The sequence below is a fragment of the Giraffa tippelskirchi genome, chromosome 2, assembly GCF_054371585.1.
Source record: "Giraffa tippelskirchi isolate mGirTip1 chromosome 2, T2T-mGirTip1v1.2.pri, whole genome shotgun sequence".
Lineage (NCBI taxonomy): Eukaryota > Metazoa > Chordata > Mammalia > Artiodactyla > Giraffidae > Giraffa > Giraffa tippelskirchi.
In genome coordinates this window covers 16,638,381-16,658,778 of record NC_137276.1, presented here as the reverse complement: position 1 = coordinate 16,658,778, position 20,398 = coordinate 16,638,381, and the positions used below count along the sequence as shown (strand labels likewise).

General features: G+C 41.8%; 1 protein-coding gene and 1 long non-coding RNA gene across 21 annotated transcripts in view; one reads left to right on the top strand and one right to left on the bottom strand.

The window, feature by feature from the left end:
• ABLIM1 (actin binding LIM protein 1) overlaps positions 1–20,398 on the bottom strand; it is a 331,405-nt gene that overhangs the window by 51,598 nt on the left and 259,409 nt on the right. For all 20 annotated transcript variants that reach the window (XR_014077821.1, XR_014077825.1, XR_014077827.1 and 17 more), the window contains 2 exons: positions 5,320–5,407; positions 1,741–1,799 (listed from right to left, as the gene is read on the bottom strand). Coding sequence is in view for 5 of the 20 variants with exons in the window: in XM_081573528.1 (XP_081429654.1) it covers positions 1,741–1,799; positions 5,320–5,407 (147 nt within the window). In the remaining 15 variants the exon portion in view is untranslated. The remainder of the gene's footprint in view (positions 1–1,740; positions 1,800–5,319; positions 5,408–20,398) is intronic.
• On the top strand, positions 670–18,577 carry LOC145539461 (uncharacterized). The gene is made up of 3 exons (XR_014077838.1): positions 670–1,916; positions 13,001–13,178; positions 15,307–18,577. It is a non-coding gene; the product is annotated as an uncharacterized LOC145539461 (long non-coding RNA).

Here is a 20,398-nt window from a genome sequence, read left to right as displayed (position 1 = left end):
AAAGCATCCATGGGTCATCAAAAATCCCAGAGTAAGTGCCTATAAGTCCCACTTCCAGTAAGTGCCTGTCTGACTGATCGATGAGAGGGTTAGGTACACATGCTCAAGCTGAAGTTCTATGTTGAAACAGGAACCAAATCATCCTAATATCGGTGAACAAGTTCCTCTCCAGTTTGTCTGGTCTTTACTCCATTATTTTGAGAAAAAGTGATTTTTCCCCCTCCACTTAAAGTCTGCTCATATTAACCGAATTTTAAGACAACCGTTTTTATTCAGGGTCACAGGCAAGGGACAAGTTTCTAAATTATGCAAATGACAAAATATCTCCATCTGATCTTACAGATGCCAGTTGAAAAAAAAAAGCAAAGGAAATAGAGTTCCTAGGCAGACAAGAGCTTCACGGAGAATAAAGAAAAGATGTCGGAAAATGAAAATAAAAGCTGTCATTCCCAGGGTGGCAGGCCAAAAGAAAGGGGGGGGGGGCTTCCTGATAATCATTTCTCTGAGGCCAAGTCACTCCTTCACAAATGACACATTAGTGATCAGGCCACATTGATGGAGCAGCTGTGTGGCTGCTGGGGTCACATACATAGCTCCTCGTGCCTGCTAACAGCAGATCAAGAAGAAATGATTCCACATTCTAGAATATTGTTGTTCAGTTGCTAAGTCGTGTCCGACTCTTGGCAACCCCATGAATTGCAGCGTGTCAGGCTTCCCTGTATTTCACTGTCTCCCGCAGTTTGCTCAAACTCATGTCCATTGAGTTGGTGATGCTACCCAACCATATCATCTAGAATATGGCTTCCAAAATAAATTCGGGTCATTCTTTTCCCTGAAACACCAAGTGGTGTAGTCCAGCTATTTCCAAGGGGACCACTAAGGTAGTTAAGTGGAGCGACTGTGGACTGGGGTCTAGTCTGATTATTGCTCTGAAAAAATACTTCACAGCCCAAGTGAAAAACTAGGGGCATCTGAGTAAGATACAGATTATGATCATGGCCTTGCAACTGTGTGCAGCTCTTTGCTTCTGAAACAGGTAAAATATTGTCTCCTGGTGGTAATCTGAGAACAGAGTAAGATCAAGAGAGGCTTTAGAAGTGAGAGATACTAAAAAACAAAAGGAAAGACAGAAAAAACAAGTGAGAGGTAGAGTCTACCCTCTGTGTGATCCATGTTCCAGGGAGTTTTGAAAATATTTTGATGCTACCTAAGGTTTCAGTTACAAAAACAATCAAGAACTCTTGCTCCCATTGACTTGTCTGAGCTCATCATGATTTTCCCCAAAGGTTTTTATCTAAAAAATCATCAGCTTTTGGAGATGGAGGCTACTTGGTGAACTTGGATTTGAGAGGCCAATCAAATGTAGCAAGAGCTGAGCAATAGCCGCAGAGTTTGGGTTGAGTGATGTTACGGATGAAATACAAAAAAAGCCTGGTGAGGCGGTCACCAGATGTTGGACCTAGAACTTGACTTTTCCCTTGAATGCTTTCCTAAGAATGTGATTCATGAAGCAAGGCTTATTTTGTCCAACACAAGCATTTGAAATAAGAATCACCATCAATGGAAGGTAGGAGGAAACCTCTTTTACTGGCCAAATGGCCTTTTTACTTGGTCTGTGATAGAAGGGGGAAAAAAAGTCATAAGAAGCAATTTCACCCAAACTCCAGTCCCAAGAATCAGTGACATAAACACAATGGACAGCAAGTACCCCTGGCATCACAGTGCTAAAGCTTTCCTTACCCGCAGCTTTTCCTCAGTCTTGGTTGATTGCTTACAGTCGGGATGCCAAACGGTAGAACCTGGAAAGACAATGCACATCTAAGAATAAAGGAAATGGAAAGCAGCCACGGTCCTATTAAACAGAACTTCTGAGAGAGGCCCTGTGCCCAAGTGAATCATGATAGCTTAAATTCCAGGTGAGTTTTCTGCATCTCGTCTGAGCTTGTTCTATAACAGTCATAATCCTAGACCACAGAGTGGTCTAGTGGCACAAGAGTGTTTTGATGAAAGAGACATTTAGTTCTCAACTGGGCAGTGGTTTTTTTTTTCCAAATGCAATCATTATCCTTTGAGACTTCCCTGGTGGCTCAGATGGTAAAGAATCTGCCTGCAATGTGGGAGACTGGGGTTCAATCCCTGGGTTGGGAAGATCCCCTGGAGAAGGTCAGGCTATCCACTCCAGTATTCTTGCTTGGAAAATTCCATGGGCAGAGGAGCCTGGCAGGCTACAGTCCATGGGGTCGCAAAGAGTTGGACCTGACTGAGCAACCAAGTTTCACTTCTCACTTTCATTATCCTTTAAAAGTAATGTCTGTGTACTTACCAATATCTACTTTTAATTTCAGAAATATAAGCCATAAGCCATGTTTATATAACATCAAAACAACCAAGCAATTTAGATGAGGGCAATAAAGTCAAACCAGATCATCTATATCCAGAAGCAAAACTCACCAAATTTTTTTTTGTTGCTTCAATTATACAGTTACCTGCACAGACACAGGAAATCAATCCAACTAGCAGAAAGTTTGAAACTTACATTACAAATCCACAAGTTTTCCTTTAACTTTTAACCTTTTAGTTAACTTTAAAAGGTCTTCACTTTTAAACTAGTGAAGTTACTACTTAAGTGTTGTTTTCTGGTCCTGGGTCAATGCCTCACTTTTTAGGAATTTAAGGCGCTTTCTTGGATGGTACCAGTATCACAGAACTAAGCAAAACACTTATATCCAATAGAAAGCTCTTTTCTTATAAGAATTCAATGCCTGCAATTTTTTTTTTTGTTTTGCCTAGGTATACAATGTGTGTAATTCATGGCTAAGGTCTACATGTAAGTCCTATGTTCATGCAAGAATATGTTCAAATGTGGGAATGTGGAAGAACTTGAAGAGGGACTTAAAAAGACTTAAGCAAATAGTTACTAAGTTGAAAGCAGTTTTTTTGCCTAAATTTGTAAATTTATTACACTTTCAAAATGATAGCCAAAAATTCACCAGATTGCTGCTCATTTGGCACATTCTTCTCAGTTCTGGTCACTAAACTATATCCTGAGTTAGGATGAAAATAATGCAGCTTTCAGGTTTAAAATGCCTACATTTAAATTGTTAAAAGAGTCATGAGGTTGTCTGCGCAGGACAATGTCAATGATATAAACTTAATAAGCGTCTCTGTATGAATATTTTATGTTTTACATTTCACTGTTGAATTCTTTCTCTCCTGAAAAGCTATCAAATTAAAATAACTCTTGAATTATTTTACACCACTGAGCTAAAAATACTATTAAATTGATCACAGTGTAAATACATTTTATATCAGAATAATAATTTAATCCCTATTTAGCAGTCATTTCTATCTCGCTTAACCCAGGGCCAAAAAATCAAACCAAAGCCAGACAGACACATAGTCCATTCAGCACTGGCTTTTACTCTGAGGCTGGCTTCAAAGCACGGAAATCCTCTTAATGTGGAGAGCTGGAGGGGAGGTAGGGTGGGCAACAGGGCTGGAAGCAGGAGCAGGGTGCACTGTAGAGGTTCTACTGAGTGGACATCCTGGCCCAGAACACTGGGGGTGCACAAGGCATCGAACAGTCCTCCAGAGGTCAGACACACAGGGAATGAGAGCCAGAGAGAACATCAGATGCTGGGGAAGATGAAACTGCTCATTGTTCAAGGATGTGCCGAGAGCACAGGCAAAGAACACCAGAGCCCAACTCCAGGAGAGATTTACAATGATGCTCGAATTTGGAACGTAGCCCAAATTACCAGCATTGTTTATCTGTAGCATGAATGTGCTGTACTCGTGAACAGCCTGAAATCACCCTCCTTATTCAGCTTGCAGAACTATGTGAATGTATAGAGCTGCACCCAGAGTCCTGAGTCTCAGTTCTTAGCAGACACTCTTGGGGTGATTGTACACTCTTGGGTCTTTGATGGTGAGTGCTGTAACTGACACATTGGGATCTGAAACAGAGCCTGGAGACCAAGTGAAGAATAAATCTGCTCCACGCTGAACATGTAAAGTGACACCTGTCTATTGCTCCCAAGGATTCACAGTTTGTCCTGGGAGAGAACGTGTCATATAAAGCCCATATGAGACCACAGATTTGGGGCTTGTCACTTGCCTTCATCAGGCCCTTTAAAATTCAGTGAGATTTTCTACTGTAATTTTTTCAGAGAAATCATTCTAAAGCTAAAAAGGATGTCTGGGTTGTCAATTTCTCATACAGCTAGTGTTCTTTGAGGGGAGAGTAGCCAAAGATCAAGTAGATCAAGTAGATTCTTGATCTAATACTCAAGAATCGTTTCTGGAGACTTTTCTTAGTTTTGTAAAAACAAAAATCAAGAGCAAAGCAAACCATTCATTAAAACTACACATAGTGTTACGTGCAGAGATGAAGAAATGACATGCAAAGGCCGATGAGAACCAGTAATTAGCAAACTGAACAAGCAATAGCTCTTACATTCTTGCTAATTTTACTGATCAGCCCTTGTCTATTTAATGACTCTTTCCTGCTAAAAATAGTAAAATGCTCGCACAGATGGTACTGTTTGACTGGAGGAGAATCCTTCCCTAAAACTCTCTGAAAAGCTTCAGAATTTTAGAGGAGATAAAAGCTAATCATAGCTGTACATTGGGAAAATTTCTCAAAATTATTTTCATTAAAAAAAAAAATTGAACGGTCCTCTGGTAATGAGCACTTCCTTGGCACCAACAGCTACTCAATTTCTCTGTCAGGAACTTTGGGTGTGTTCTCTCTCACTCTCTGACCTTCTCTCTTTCACTATGACAGCTATCTCATCTTCATGGGATGAAGTACATCTGTGATGTAATTTGCCAAATATGAGATTTTCTTCTTCCTGAAAGCCTGGATAAGAGCATACTGGGAGGCCCACCAAAATCCTTCCCCCAGGATAGTGAAGTGAGAAAAGACCAAGTATTATAACCATCCAGTATGTAACATTTCTAGACATTCATTTTCCTCTTTTAATCTTTTGTTTCCCAAGCATATTCCTGGTGGTTGGGTGGGAGGAGGCCTAGCTGATCATCCCTCTTGCCTTATCTCCATGGCATCACCATCAAGTTCAATCCATTCATCCAGAAGCAATCCACTCGTTTGTTAACAGCCTCAGGGGCTCACTGCCAGCATGTCAATTGCTTGGCTGATTAATACTAACTGATGAGGTCACATTTGGCTACATTCATTTGGGATCTGGGGAGCCTTGCAGCTAAGGAAATGCCTCCTTTTCTTAAAAACAAACAAACATAGCAAGGTTTTCTCTCCCTGGGAGGGGAGAGGTTCCTGCCTTCTCCAGACCTCCTTACCTTGAAGATACATTTCCTCTCCTTCTGTGAACATCTGGTTGCATCTGCTGCATCGTGCACAACCCGGGTGGTAGTGTTTGTCACCCGCCTGCAAGAGAAGAGGTAGGAAATGTTCAGTCTATTGCTGGGCACTGGCCCCAGCCTCTTCTCTGGACATGGCAATTTGAGGGAAAGAGGAAAAAGCTAAGGCAGGAAAGCTACTTGTCCGGCTGACCAAACTTCTTATACCAATAGTCCTAGAAGCTGAAGCCAATGGCACTGGCCCCACGAGGGGCTCAAAGATCAGCGCTCGTGTTTGCCACGTAGGGCTGCCTTGCCTCTTGGGGTTTCTGGCATCCAGCTGTCTCTTGGATTAGGCTCTCCTGGATAGTTGCCAATTACACACCATGTGCCTGACACGAGTCCACTCCATCTCCCCAAAAAGTTCATCTCAAAAACATTAACATCCAAATTGATGTTGGAGGCCAATGTTGGTTTGTACTAAAGCAATAGAAAGAAAGAATCCTATTTAGCAGGTCCTTACCTTTGTAGCTAAACAGTATGGAAATAATATAATCTGCCCAGCTTACATCAAGATGAGAAAACCATAGTAAAAGATATTATCCACTGCTTTTTAATTTCGGAAAGAGCCCAAACTTGCTTCTCTGCTGCTTATAATAATCTTCTGCCAATGTCTCATTTTAATTATTTTCTGAAGAAGGCATTTTATTGAGGCGGCTCTGCATTATTCATGGACATGTCACTTTCTTAAATATGACAGATGCCATCATAGCAGGTGTTGACTTCCCCAAAGGGAAATGTCACTGGACACAGGGACAATTCTCTAGATGGGTGCCAAGTCACATTAGAGTCATGCTCCAAATACATGCCTGACAAAATGAAATCCTTTCGTTCATAGTTTAGCAAGAAGTCTCACCATCTAAAAATTATCAAATGTACTCTGCAATTAAATCACGTCATCAGTCAACCGTGAAAACACTTCTTTTGCATTAACTGTGCGCGAGGCAGTGCTGAGAGCCCAGTGTTAGAAGTGGCTTCACCCTGTGCCTGCGTGAAATCTCCACAGGAAGTCAGAGGTCAGGTGGTGATTCCTTTCTCACACCCTCCTGTACAAACTATGAAACCACTTGGCCACTAGAGTGTGAAATGTTGGTCAGCTACTCAAGATAACCCAGTGGGGAAAGAAAGTTGAAGTTACTTGAAACTAGAAGCCAGGAATGAAATCTTTTCAGTAGTGCCTGCCAGAAAATTCCAGAATTGGAATTTTGTTCTTATCTACACAGCATTATTTATTTATCTGGGGGAGGGGGAGGGGTGTAGGATATATTAACACAAAGTGGCTCTTTGCCTTAGGCCAGCCAGGGTCCAAAGTGAGTGAAGGGAGGAAGAGAGCAAATATTACTCAGTGCTAAATGCTGTTGAGTCAGCTAGGAGATCAAAACTGGGAGGTCCCAGGCAGTGAGGACAATCTATGAATTCTCAAGAAAAATGTAGAGGAAACAATTAAGGCCCCTTGACAGGAGTCTGGTGTAGTCTGCAGTGAAAGGCACACCCCTCAATAAGCTAGCAATAGAAATTTCTGCATGCTGATAAAGTGTATCTACCATATTTAGTGCTGCAATGTTAGAGACATTCTCATTAAAGATGGGAAGCAGGCAGAGATGTACACTTTCACCAATGTTTCTTTACTGTTTTTCCTAGCCGATGTGATAGATCAAGAAAAAGAAATAAGTACAAAGGTCACTAATAAGAGTTCAGTCGAGTAGCTAGATAAAAGTTTAACACATATGTAAAAACCAATAGTTTTCCTATTCATTAGCAATACAAATTAAGTCTAGGTGATGAGAAAACAGGCCCCCATTTGTAAATAAATGTTTCAATGCAAGATCTACACAAGGAAAACAGTCGAATTTAACTGATGGGCTAGAAAGACTTAAATAGAGATACATGGTATTTATGGAAGGAAAAAATAAATATCATGAAGTTGCCAAATTATCTAAAATGAGCCTATTAATACAACAAATTCTCAATCAAAATACAAACAGGAGTTTCTTTTATGTAAACTGACAAGCTGATTTTATAAGTTTACATGGAAGACAAAAACGCAGAAAAATACAAAAGATTTTATCCAAAATATACAATGAGCATCTACTATGAAAACTAAATGGCAATATAGGCAAAAGGCAACTTCTGGAGGAAATGTAGATTACCCTTAAAATAAAGAATTAGCTCAACCCCATCAGGAATATTGGAAACACAATTCAGAAAAGAGTATTTTTCTTCAACAAATTGGCAAAGATAAAAAAGAAGACTAAGGTGGGGGACTTCACTGGTGGTCCATTGGTTAAGAATCCACCTGCCAATGCAGGGGATACACATTCAATCCCTGGGCTGAGAAGATTCCACGTGATATGGGGCAACTAAGCCTGTGCGCTGCAACTACCAAAGCCCAAGCACTCTAGAGCCCATGCTCTGCAACAAGGGAAGCCACTGCAATGAGAAGCCTGTGCACCCCAACTAGAGAGCAGCCCACACTCACTGCAACTAGAGAAAGTCTGCACGTAGCAATGAAGCCCCAGTGTAGCCAAAAATAAATAAATAATTCAATTAAAAAAAGACTAATGTGAAACAGGCCTTCTCACATACTGTCAGTGAGCAAAATTCTTTTTGGAAAGCAATACTTATTTAAATTTAATGTGTGCACACTACTCCCTGATGAACAATTCCACTTGTAAAAGCCACTCTACAGAAATTCTCACACCTGTGTCCAAAAGTATTAAGGATATTTGGTATTGGATTATTTATAACAGCAAAGAACAAGGAAACGGAAGTCTAAATAAGAAAGTGGTGAAACAAAATATTGACTCATATGTAGCCATTAAAAGGATGAAGTAAACCTACATATACTTACATGGAAAGAGTTCAAACTAATATTAGTAAGAGAAAAAAGTCCAACAGAAAAACAATACCTATGATACGGCCACATACAGTTGTGGTCAAAAGTGTGGAGATACTGGGTAAGCCTGACTGGATTGAAATCCAGTTTCAGCATCATGTGGTCCTATGACGGCGACAATCTCTCTAACCTTCACTTCCACACCTGTAAAATGGGTAGAATAATAGCATTTATCTCATGCTGATGAGAGAGGACTAGTATATTTCCTGGCATGCCCCACCCTCGCCAACACTGACCACCAGTCCTATAAGTCAGGCACTGTTACTATTGTTTAAACCTAAGAAGACACATATATATATATTTATATTGATTTTATATGTGTGTCCTGCCCAGCGAGAAGGTGGGGAGAATGCACGCCAATCAGTTTTCTGTGGTTCCTTGTGGAGAAAGAGTAGAGGTGGGAACCTAACAACATCCTTTATATGTTTCTGTATTGCTTTGATCTTTTACAAGAATTCATTTTTATGTTACTGTGTAATAAGGAAATAAAAACTAAGAAGAAAAAAGTCCATTGTCTCTTGGAGTCATTACGTGATCTTGGGCAAACCACAGACTCTTGGAAAATCTGCTGTAGCGATGATGAAGTTGATAGCGACAGCAACAATAAAAGTGAACATTTTTATTGTGATGATTCTGTGTCACTGTTTTCCATACTTCATAAACATTCAAGCATTTGTTTCACAAGAACCTCCTGAGGTTATTATTCCCCACTCTCCAGATAAGGAAGCTGAGGCTTGGAGAGGTTTAGTAAACTTGTCCCTGGTCACACAACTAGAAAGTGGTAAGGCCAGGGTGTCTGGAGCACGAGTCCCTCACTAGTATCACAGCTAATCACCATACAGTACCTCACAGTATCTACCTCACAGTGATGCTAGGGTGAATGATCAAATGACATTTCAACAATGCTGTGATGTACTGTGATGTACTGCATACAACAATAATAGGAAAACAACATAATAAGCCTCTGAACAGTGGTGGTTCTAGGACCATCCACATAAAGAAGGCTTGCGAGTGTGGTCTGGGATGCTGATAAAAGGCTCTCTGGATGCCACCGTTTCCCAAGGACAGGCACAGGGGAGTAGCTGTTACATGAACTGTCACACAAGATGGGTAGGAGGTTCAGCCAGGGCCCCTGTAGCAGAGCTCTGCTCTGCAAATCATTAGTAAAAGCACTGCTGAGAAACACTGCCAACGTAACTCCAGGGGCATCAGTCTTGACCTGTGCACTTGCTTCATCCCAAGATGCTGAACATGTCAAGAAATACAGTGAGCCAGAACGAAGGGCAGTTGCACAGCTGTTCAGAAGTCGGTCTGTGCCACAGTGCAAGTCTGGGGGGGCGGGGGGAGGGCACAGGGTCAAGGGCTCAAGATAAGGGAGCCCCCCCACCCTCGCATGTGTTTCACTTCTTCTTATACAGGCACTCATGACACTCTCAGACAAGCCCTGTGTGCAGGGCCAGGAAAAGTACCAGAGCTGAACACAGACAGGGTTATATGCAAACTAATCAGAAAAAAAAAAAAAAAAAAAGAGATGTAGCTGAATCCAAAGCATTTAAATTAGAGTCATTTTTAGAAGAAGGAAAAGCCTTTCAGATAATGAGCAAAATAAGCAAAACAGCACCCATGGAAGAATGAAGAGGAACACACAATTCATGTGGAGAGGAGGCTGTTGACTGCAAACTTTTAAAGCAGTGTGGGCTTTGTTATGACTGGTGACTCCATAAATGATGGTTACCAAGTACACGACCCTAGGTTCACATCCTGCAACTCCAGCTCTGCCCCAGCCTGACAGACCAGATGTGTCTTTGGGACTTCCTACAGTCCTGTGGTGAATGGTGACTTTCCATCCATCTTTGTATCCTGCTATTTAGAAAACTACAACCTTATTTCTTTACTGTCACATATTCAAAATGCATATGTTAAAAAGTCCACATTCAGACTGGCACTAAACTCTATGGACCATAAATGATTTGTATATTTAGTTGAGTTTTATAAAAGCACCTGTATACACAAAGTGCTAGAAATTGCTTGCCTTTAATAGCCCTGATTAAGTCACGCTTCTGTGGTTATTATTTCTGTTTAGTTGATCTCTAAACTCAAGTATAAACTTTATCATACAGGCGAGAATTCCATCTGGGGAAACACCATCTGCTACAAGGCAGAATTTGGTGCAAGGCACCAAATTTGTGAAACTTACTGTCTGGAAGAGCAGAGAGGAGCTCAGAGCTCCTCATGGACACTGGGTTCAGGAAAAGGGCTACAAGATTCAGAATTAGGAGACTGGGGTATCATTTCTTTAGTTCTTATTCATGAGATCTCCATTATGTCACTACTTACCGTCTCCAAGGCCCTGACCCTTCCTCTGTAGAAAGTGAAGGGATGGACTAGACAATTTCAAGTCCCATCCTGCTGTAAGATTCCATGATTCTGTGTAAAATCCCACCCTTCTCCAAGCTCACATAGCAGTGTTAACAGAAAAGCAATTTGGGTAGAGAAAGGACACTCTTGATGGCAGGGATTGGAAATGAACCAAAGACCCCCTAGTGTCTGAAAGCCAGGAGGAGTTCTGGTACCCTAAGCCCTGTGCTGGAATAACAGACCACTGCAGTAGAAAAGAGAACTGTGATTACACACCCCATCCTTGCACAGATAATTCTCCTAGCTTCGGGGTGGCTAACTGTCCTTTTCAGTTCCTCTCTCCGCTCCCTACCCCCCACCATTTCTCTTGTAGTACTTTACTCCTGATACAGGTCAGGAGATATGGAACACGGTCCCTGAAGTCAGCCTTCAGCCATTTATAGCCCAGACCACGTCTCCTTCCCCAGAGGACTTCCGGATGCTTATCGGAGAAAGCTGTGATCTGAAAACAATGAAACAAAAGCCTCAGAGGAAAAGAAAAATCAAAAGGTTTCACTCTCAGGCCAATGTGTTTGCTGTGATGCGAGCTTCTCAGTAGGCGAGCACAAAAGAGAAAATGGGCCACTTTGGTCTCACTGGGTTAAAAAATGGCCTCATACAATTCTCACTACAGAGGCAACGTTTCCTGATTCTAAATTAGTCACAGGCTGTGAGCCTCAACCATGGGCTGAGGTTCCGTACCAGCTTGCTCTGTTTCAGGCGTGGTTCCCAGGGATCTGAGTGACAGGTCTCACACAGCCCTGTGAGGGACGTGTTCTTTTACAACCTTGTTCTTCGAACAATGAAAAGCTCAGAGAAATGAAAACTCAGAGCAAACAATTTCTCCAAAGCTCCAGTGCTTCCACAAAGCAGAGCTGGGCTGTGAGTCCTGATTGCCTGACTCCAGGCCTCCTCTTGCATAAACTGCCTCCAAAAAGCCCCAAAGGAATTCTCACAGGGGGAACCTCAGTTCTGGAGCAGCTAACCAACTTCCACACTGATTTCACTGATGGCTGGAAACATCCAAGTAGTTTTTCTTCTATAAAGCCTTGAGAAAAACAGAGGGTGTAGACTAAAGGCCACTGAATGAAGTCATTTTCATAGGGGAAGTTAAAGGATCAAGGTCTAGGGTGGTAGACCTTTTTAAAAAAGATCTAACTTGATTCAGAGATGGTGTTCAGAATACCCAAAAGAATAAACAAATTGCTTTTCTGTCCCTGCATGCTTCGTCACTTCAGTTGTGCCTGACTCTTTGTGACCCTATGGACTGTAGCCCACCAGGCTCCTCTGTCCATGGGATTCTCCAGGCAAGAATACTGGAGTGAGCTGCCATTTCCTCCTCCAGGGAATCTTCCTGACCCAGGGATCAAACCTGTGTCTCTTACAGCTCCTACAGTGGCAGGCAGGTTCTTTACCACCAACGCCACTTGGGAAGCCCCTGAGACTGTTGCAAACATGGCTCTGGTTGATGATGCTTTCAGATTAAGGACACACAAACACTTGGAGGTCAGTGTGTTGGCCTAGATCAGGGGTTTTCTCACTTTACTGCACATAAGCAACACCCGAGAGACTTTTAAAAATGGGTTCAATGGCCCTAGGGTGGGGCACAGAGATCAGCTTCTTTTTATTTTGTAGGCACTGACATAAGTTTATATAGATCATCATGAACTGGGGAAACCTGATGGTAGCTGAGGAAGCCAAAGGTAGTAAGTAACAAGGATGCTGCTTCCCTAGCAGGTGTATGGGTGGGGAGAAAGACAGAACCACAATAGTTCCTGGTATTGCTCCTGTAGACAGGCAAGGTGGGGCTGACTCAGCCTTCTTTGCATTTGCTGCTTTTTCCCTTGAAGTGGGAGAGGTTTCCAATGCAACCGGACTAGCTTGATCTTGAAAATACCACTCACCTGTTCCGGAAGGCTGTTTTTCCTGATTCAGCATCCTGATTGGGCAGGGTAATGAGGGTGTGCCTGGCCCAAAGTTTGGATCCTGGGCAAAGATGAATAAATCAGTCTGCCCAGGCAGCTTGCACGAAGCCCAGAGGGCTCTCCATAAGCCTGCAAAGCCAGTCTGCACAGAGACTAGCATCCTGCCGCTCTACTCCCTCACCAACTACAACCCCAACAGTGGCCCCTACTCCAAATATCAGGGGGAGGGTTCCCCAGAGAAGAGGCACAAAATGGTGTGAAGAGATAGCCACAAGTGCACACCAATGCTCTGGTTCCCTTTGACCAGCTCAAAATATAAAAAGATAAAAAAGGCTGCAATATCCCAGTGGAAACGCATATTGGCCTTTTGCAAATGATTGCTGCTGTCTTTATCTCCTTCTAGATATCTCCTTCAAGGATCTTATCTCCTTCAAGCAGATCACATCAGTCAATCCTAAAGGAAATCAGTCCTAAATATTCATTGGAAGGACTGATGCTGAAGCTGAATCTCCAATACTTTGGCCACCTGATACCAAGAACCGACTCACTGGAAAAGACTTTGATGCTGGGTAAGATTGAAGGTAGGAGGAGAAGTGGACAACCAAGGATGACATGGTTGGTTGGCATCACTGATTCAATGGACATGAGTTTGAGTAAGCTCCGGGAGCTGGATGGACAGGCAAGCCTGGTGTACTGCGGTCCATGGGATCGCAAAGAGTCAGATACAACCAAGTGATTGAACTGAACTGAACTATCTCCTTCTAAGGAACTCAGTACAAAAATTTCTAAGTAGTCTTTGCAGTTTAACAGTACGAGATAAATGTTATCTTTAGATGTGTATATTCCTGTAAGACCTAACCAGTCTCTTTAAATTGATCAACAGGTTCAGTGTAATCGCTACCAAAATCCCAGCCAGATTATTTGTACATTGGGAAGCTGATCCTAAAATGTACATGGCAATGCAAAGGACCTTGGAGAGTTAACAATGTTGGAAAAAGAATAGGATAATGGTAGATTTCAGAACTTGTAAAACTACAAGTAATCAAGATGGTATGGTATCAGCACTGGGATAGACATAAAAGTCAATGTAACAGGAGAGACAGTTCCAAAATAAACCCACATGTTTATGGTCAACTGATTTCCAATAAAGTACCATGGCACTTTGATAGGGAAGGGATGGTTTTTTTCTAATAAATATTGATGGGACAATTGAATGTATATGTCCCATCAAATCCCTGCTTTTACACCATACACAAAAATTAACTTCTACTGGATTCCAGACCTACATATAAAAGCTAAAACTATAAAACTACTAGACAAAAACATAAAATCTTTGTGCCTGTGGGTCAGGCAAAGATTTCTTAGACATTATACAAAAGCATAATTATAAATCAGATGTTGTCAAGATTAAAACCGTTTTCTCTTCAAAAGACATCAAGAAAGTGGAAAGACCTGCCACAGACTGGAAGAAATTTCTGCAAGTCATAGTTCTAAAAAAGGAATAGCATCCAGAATATATAAAGAACCACTAAAATGCAATAATAAGAGGCCAAGCAACTCAGTTAAAAAGTAGGCAAAAGATTTAAATAACACTTCACCAAAGAAGATATATGACTGTGACACATGGAAATATTTTAAACATCATCGGTAAAGCTAATAAAATTAAAGCCTCAATGAGATACTACAATGCAATGAGCCAACTAAAAAGCAACGGCCATAATGGAAGAGACTGACCGTAGCAGATGTTAGGAGGATATGAAGAAAGTGGCATCCTCGTCGATGGCAGGTGAGAATGAAAAACGGTACAGCTACTTTGGAAACTTCTTTGGCAGTTTCTCAAACAGATGAACATAAATCTACCAAGTGATCCAGAACTTCCACTCCTAAGTTTCCAACTAAAAGAAATGGTAACCTATGTCCACACAAATTCTTGTATGCAAAAGTTCACAGCAGTGTTCTTCATAACAGTCCCAAACTGGAAATAATCCAAATGACTCTCAGCTAAACAGATAAACAAAATGCGGACTATTCACAAAACAGAATACTGCAAAGTTACTGCTTTTAATTAAAGGAAACAAACTTCTGATACATACAACAACATAGATGACCCTCAATAACATGATGTGCAGTGAAAGAAGCCAGATGTAGAAGACTATATATTGCATGATTCCGTTTTCTATGAAATTTCCAGAAAAGGCAAAAAGAAAGAGACATGAAGTAGATCGGTGGTTGCTGGGAAGGGGGATGGAATAAGACTGTGAGCAAGGTTGACTGCAAAGTCAAACTGAAGTGATGAAAAAGTTGTAAAACTGCATTGTGGTGATGGCTTCACAAGTGCTTAAATGTAATAAAAATAAACTGTATACTCACAATGGGTGAACTTTATGGTATGTAAACTATTCTTTAATAAAGAGACAGGACAATTAAAAAACAAAGAAAACATTGATGGGTCGGGGAAAGACCTAATGGGAAGACCCACTATTCACATCAATGAATGAGTGCATTTATTCCTTTTGGGGGGAGTCCAGATTCCTTTGGAAAGTTATTGAAAAATAAAGATTTTTTTTTTTTTTTTTGCAGAAGAAAATACACTGGTATATGTGTGCAGTATTGAACTGATAGCAGTTGTCCAAAGACTTGAACATTTTCATAAGGAATAGAAAACAATTGTCTAATCTGCTAATCAAATCATCATTTCTTTCTTCACAGGGATCACTATTCTTCTGTATAAGAAGAGAGACAGAACTGCAGAGAGATTGAGTAACTTGCCCAGGACTGCACGGGAAGTCAGAACAAAAACCTGGGCTATGACACTGACCTTAGTGTCGCTACTGGGTATCTCTCAGGCTGGTTCTTTGGCTATGTACTTTCATGCACAGTCTTTAATTGCAGTTTTCTCTGAACTTTTGAAATAGGTGACATCGTCCTTGTTTTGTAGTGATGAAACCTAGGCTCAGAGGCCAAATGACTTGCTGGGCCAAAACCAAGGTCACACAGCTAAGTGTCATGACTAGGAAACATCCCAGGTCCTTGGACACGAGTTCAATTCTCTTGTACCAATGTCGCCACATCACAGATACACTGCTTCTCTTGTTTCAGAAATCCTAGGCAACTAGAAAAATAACTCATGTATGACACAAAAAGTTTGTCAAGATGATTGAGAATGTTTTGTTAACATGTGTTGTAGACATTTTGCCAAATTTCAAGGCAGAGCAAATAGCAACACTGAAGGCAAAACATAAATTGGAAAAGCAAGGATCTCCACATTTGAAACTGACCTCTTCTCCCTGGTATTCCTGCAGCCCTGGGCTTGGACTGTCCCACGTATTTAACTTTGCCTCCTGTTGTTATGGTGGGGCTGTCTGTCCCAGCCCACTGCCCACCATGGAGTGGAAGGAGATGGGCTCTGGAGCCCAGGGAACCCAGGGTCTGCATTCCAACTTTGCAAACGGTGTGGCCTTGGGCTCTTTTGGGGATTTATTTCTCCATCTGTAAAAACTGGTATAAGAAAACCTGCCATGGAGGATTGTTTTAAAAATTAAATGTGTGTATGTGCTAAGTCACTTCGGTTGTGTCTGATTCTTTGTGACCCCATGGACTGTAGCCCACCAGGCTCCTGTGTCCATGGAATTTTCCAGGCAAGAATACTGGAGTGGGTGGCCATGCCCTGTTCCAAGGGATCTTTCTGCCCCAGGGATCAAACCCACATCTCCTGTGGCTCCTGCATTGTAGACCCGTTCTTTACCACTGAGCCACTGGGGAAGCCCAAAGGCAAGTTCAGTTCATACCAAAGGAAGTATCTGGTACCCAGTGCAAGGGAGCTTGCTGCTTCTCTTTCATGTTAGATTCTACATCCTTTAACAGATGTGGTCTACACCCATGTCATCAGAACTCTAGGATCTCTCTTACTTTCCATAGGCAAGTTCTCTAGGAATGTCGGGTGAATTAACAGGCCAACAGAAGCCCTTATCCCCAAACCTCTAGATGGATGAACAACTGTTTCCTGAATGATTATGGCCAAAAGAGAATTACGGGGTGAACTTCTGTGCCCCAGCTGTCATGTCAGTATTTACTTGTTTCCAGACACTACGCTAAGCACTCACAAACCACATCCCACCTGACTCTCCCTGCAATCCTGTGAGGTAGGTATTATGTCCATTTAACAGATGAGGAAGTTAAAGCTTTGGAAGATCAAGAAATCACCCAAGGTTACTCAGTTAGCAAGGGACGGACTCATGGTCTGAACTCTGGTCTGTCCAAGCCCAGACTGTACTCAACACCACCAGGTCCTCCAGCCTCCCCCTGCTTAGCAGCTCCTTTCACGAGGGGAGACCCTCGCTGAGATCAACCCTAAAGAGGCATATTTCCTATGACTGTAAAGCATCATCTTTCAGCTTTTATGTTTTTTTAAAAGAATACAAATAAAGGTTTATTGTATCAAATCAAAGTCTTCATATTTTACGGTTTGCTAAGGCTCAAGAAAGACTACACCATTTAAGACCTTAACAAAAATCTTACTTTCATGATCCCTTCCACCTCCAACTATTCAAATTGTGTGCTCAAATGTTATAAAACAAAACAAAAAACCCAAAACCACAGATTACACCAAGTCCTTCAAAGACAACTCTCCCAAAGTTATTTCTTGACATAGGTGATCTTCGTGGTATGAGCAGTGTGATCTTAAACCCTTGTGAAGCAGCCCTGGCAGTTCTAGCCTGCCCATCATTTTCAAATCCAGTAACATCTGTGTCATGCAGCCCAGGTACTAAATGTACTTCCTTAAAACCAGGAACTGACTGATCCAAGCAGCATGGATTAAAATCATCTCACTAGTCTCTCTGATAAGTTATTAAGGAATACAACACAGTTTAGAGGGTAACCAGGGATCTGAGGATTTGGGGTTGAATTTCCTTGGATATTAGCTGAACTTGGAATTCCCTGACCAGGTGTTTTGTTTGTGTCGTTACAGGCTCTCCTACAGTTTGGCTTTTCTTTTGTCAGCAAAAATACCGTGCATTTTACGTATTATATCACAATGTTCTCCCTTACAAGGTAGGCAGAAAGTCCTGAATGTGCTTTCTTCCCTCCTTCTTTGGAGCAGGAAAGAGGTATGCTGTATTTTTTTTCTTTTAAGTATTCTTCTTTGCTGACGTAGAACATATACTGAGAAATACACACAAATCATACATTTCCAGCTCAATGAATTGTCATGAATGCGACACAACCTATAACTAGCACCCAAACCAGGTAAGAGAACATTATCTGTACCCAGAAGCCCCAACACGCCTTCTTCCAGCCACTGACTTCTAATCACTATGTCAACTTCTAACTTTTACCTCTCTTTGAAATTTACATAAGTGGAAGCAGATATGCCTGGCTTCTCTTACTTGACGAGGGCTTCCCTGGTGGCTTGGATGGTAAAGAATCTGCTTGCTATGAGGGAGACCCAGGTTCGATCCTTGGGTCAAGAAGATCCCCTGGAGAAGAAAATGGCAACCCACTCCAGTATTCTTGCCTGGAGAATTCCATGGAGAGAGGAGCCTGGAAGGCTACAGTCTGAGGGGGTTGCAAGAAGTCGGACACGACTGAGCAACTAACTCTTTCACTTTTCTCTAAATCAACACCATGAGAATTATTCACAATGCTGTGTGTACTTGTACTTCACCACGTCTCATGACTGCATAGTATTCCTTTGGGTAATTATCCTACATCTTACTATCCATTCCATTCTCTTTTTTGGCCACACCATGTGGCTTGTGGGATCTTAGTTCCCCAACCAGGGATCGAATCCAGGCCCACGGTGGTGAAAGCACAGAGTCCTAACTATTGGACCACCAGGGAATTCCTATCCATTCCACCCTTGATGGGCATGCTAGTGGCTTTTAAATGTTAGCTGTTTTGAACTGTGTTGCTGTGAAAATTCCTGCCTATGTCTTTTTGGTGAATTACATACACATTTCAGTTGTACGTATACACAAAAGTAGATATATGACAAGGTCATTGGGTACGTTTATGTTCAGATTGAGCCCTGCCAAACAGTTATCCCAAATGGCTTTTGCCTTTTATTACAATTTTAATCTGAGAGGAATTTGAAGGAATTAAATAAGAAGAATCAAATTAAGAGTGTTTTACTGACTAGATTCCCAAAGTGTTTTTCTAACCTCTGTGAACTGAATGATTTTTTTTTTTTTAATAAAACGGTTTCTCAGTAAAAGCTCTGCAGTTTAATCTCATCAGGTATCCATTATTCTGGGACCTCCAGAGTGCCACTGAAAATTTTCCAATTCTCCTTTTATCCTCGTCTTTCTGTTGGTAGAATCCTTTGAACTGATGGAGAGACATGGATGAAATGCAAATAGCCCTCATGTTTAATTCTGAAATTGACTCAGAATCAGCAGGTGATGGCTGACACTGCCCAGATCTCTCTGCATAAGTCTTTGTCATGAAGCTTCAAAAGTGACTTCTAGTTAGGACCAAGGTCCACCAGAAAAGGTCAAAAAAGAATCAGGATTGGAAGGTTGAGGACTTTGGTGGCCACTGAAAGATTTCACTTTTCCTCTCATGATTGAGCTTGAACATTTCATATCAACTATTTTTACTGTTATCTTTTGCATTTGTTTTGTAATTGAACATTAGTACCTTCCCGTTTAATCCACCCAATGCTGTGGGGGCACACTTCTGCTGATATATGGGCTAAGAAAAGTCTTCAAGGTTATAGAACTAGGATTCAATCCAGAGTTTTTATTAAGTCCATTCTCCCTTTGCCCCAAATTTGGCTACATGTCAAGGGTCAGAAAGAGTGGAAATTACTTTGGTGACTTGGACAGCTTAAAAATAATAAACATTGTCTTTCCTTCTTCCATAAATTCTCATGAGGGAGTACAGCAGCTAACCACCCAGATAAGATCCAAGGGAATCTTTCAAGACTATCCCTTACAACAATAACTCACTTTGGGCAATAATTGTAGAAACTGTAGACAAGAAAAGGGTCTTCTGTTCCTGGGGTTTCATCAGAAGTCAGCTGGGTAGGGTCCATTGGCTTGTTTTAGATATTGGGTTGCCCTAGTTCCTGAATGTGCAATGTCAGGCCTGGTGAAAAGTGGATCTCTGAGAAATCTGTTTGGTTGAACCCTCCACTGAAATTTCAGAATGATTGGATGCACTGGGACCTAACCGTTCATTTTCCCCGATCCTATGCACTTTCTGAAAAGGCTTGTATGTTCTAGAATGTTAAAATGGTGGGAAAGCACTGATTCTGCCTAGTGTACAGGACTGCTATGTAGGTAAAAAAGATGTTAATTGCAATAAATTCAGTTCAGTTCAGTCGCTCAGTCATGTCCGACTCTTTGCGACCCCATGAATCACAGCACGCCAGGCCTCCCTGTCCATCATCAACTCCCGGAGTCCACCCAAACCCATGTCCATCGAGTCAGTGATGCCATCCAACCATCTCATCCTCTGTCGTCCCCTTCTCCTCCTGCCCCCAATCCTTCCCAGCATTAGGGTCTTTTCCAACGAGTCAACTCTTTGCATGAGGTGGCCAAAGTATTGGAGTTTCAGCTTCAACATTAGACCTTCCAATGAACACCCAGGACTGATCTCCTTTAGGATGGACTGGCTGGATCTCCTTGCAGTCCAAGGGACTCTCAAGAGTCTTCTCCAGCACCACAGTTCAAAAGCATCACTGAAACTATAATCACAGAAAACTAGCTAATCTGATCACACAGAACACAGCCTTGTCTATCTAAATGAAACTAAGCCATGCCATGTGGGGCCACCCAAGACGGATGGGTCATGGTGG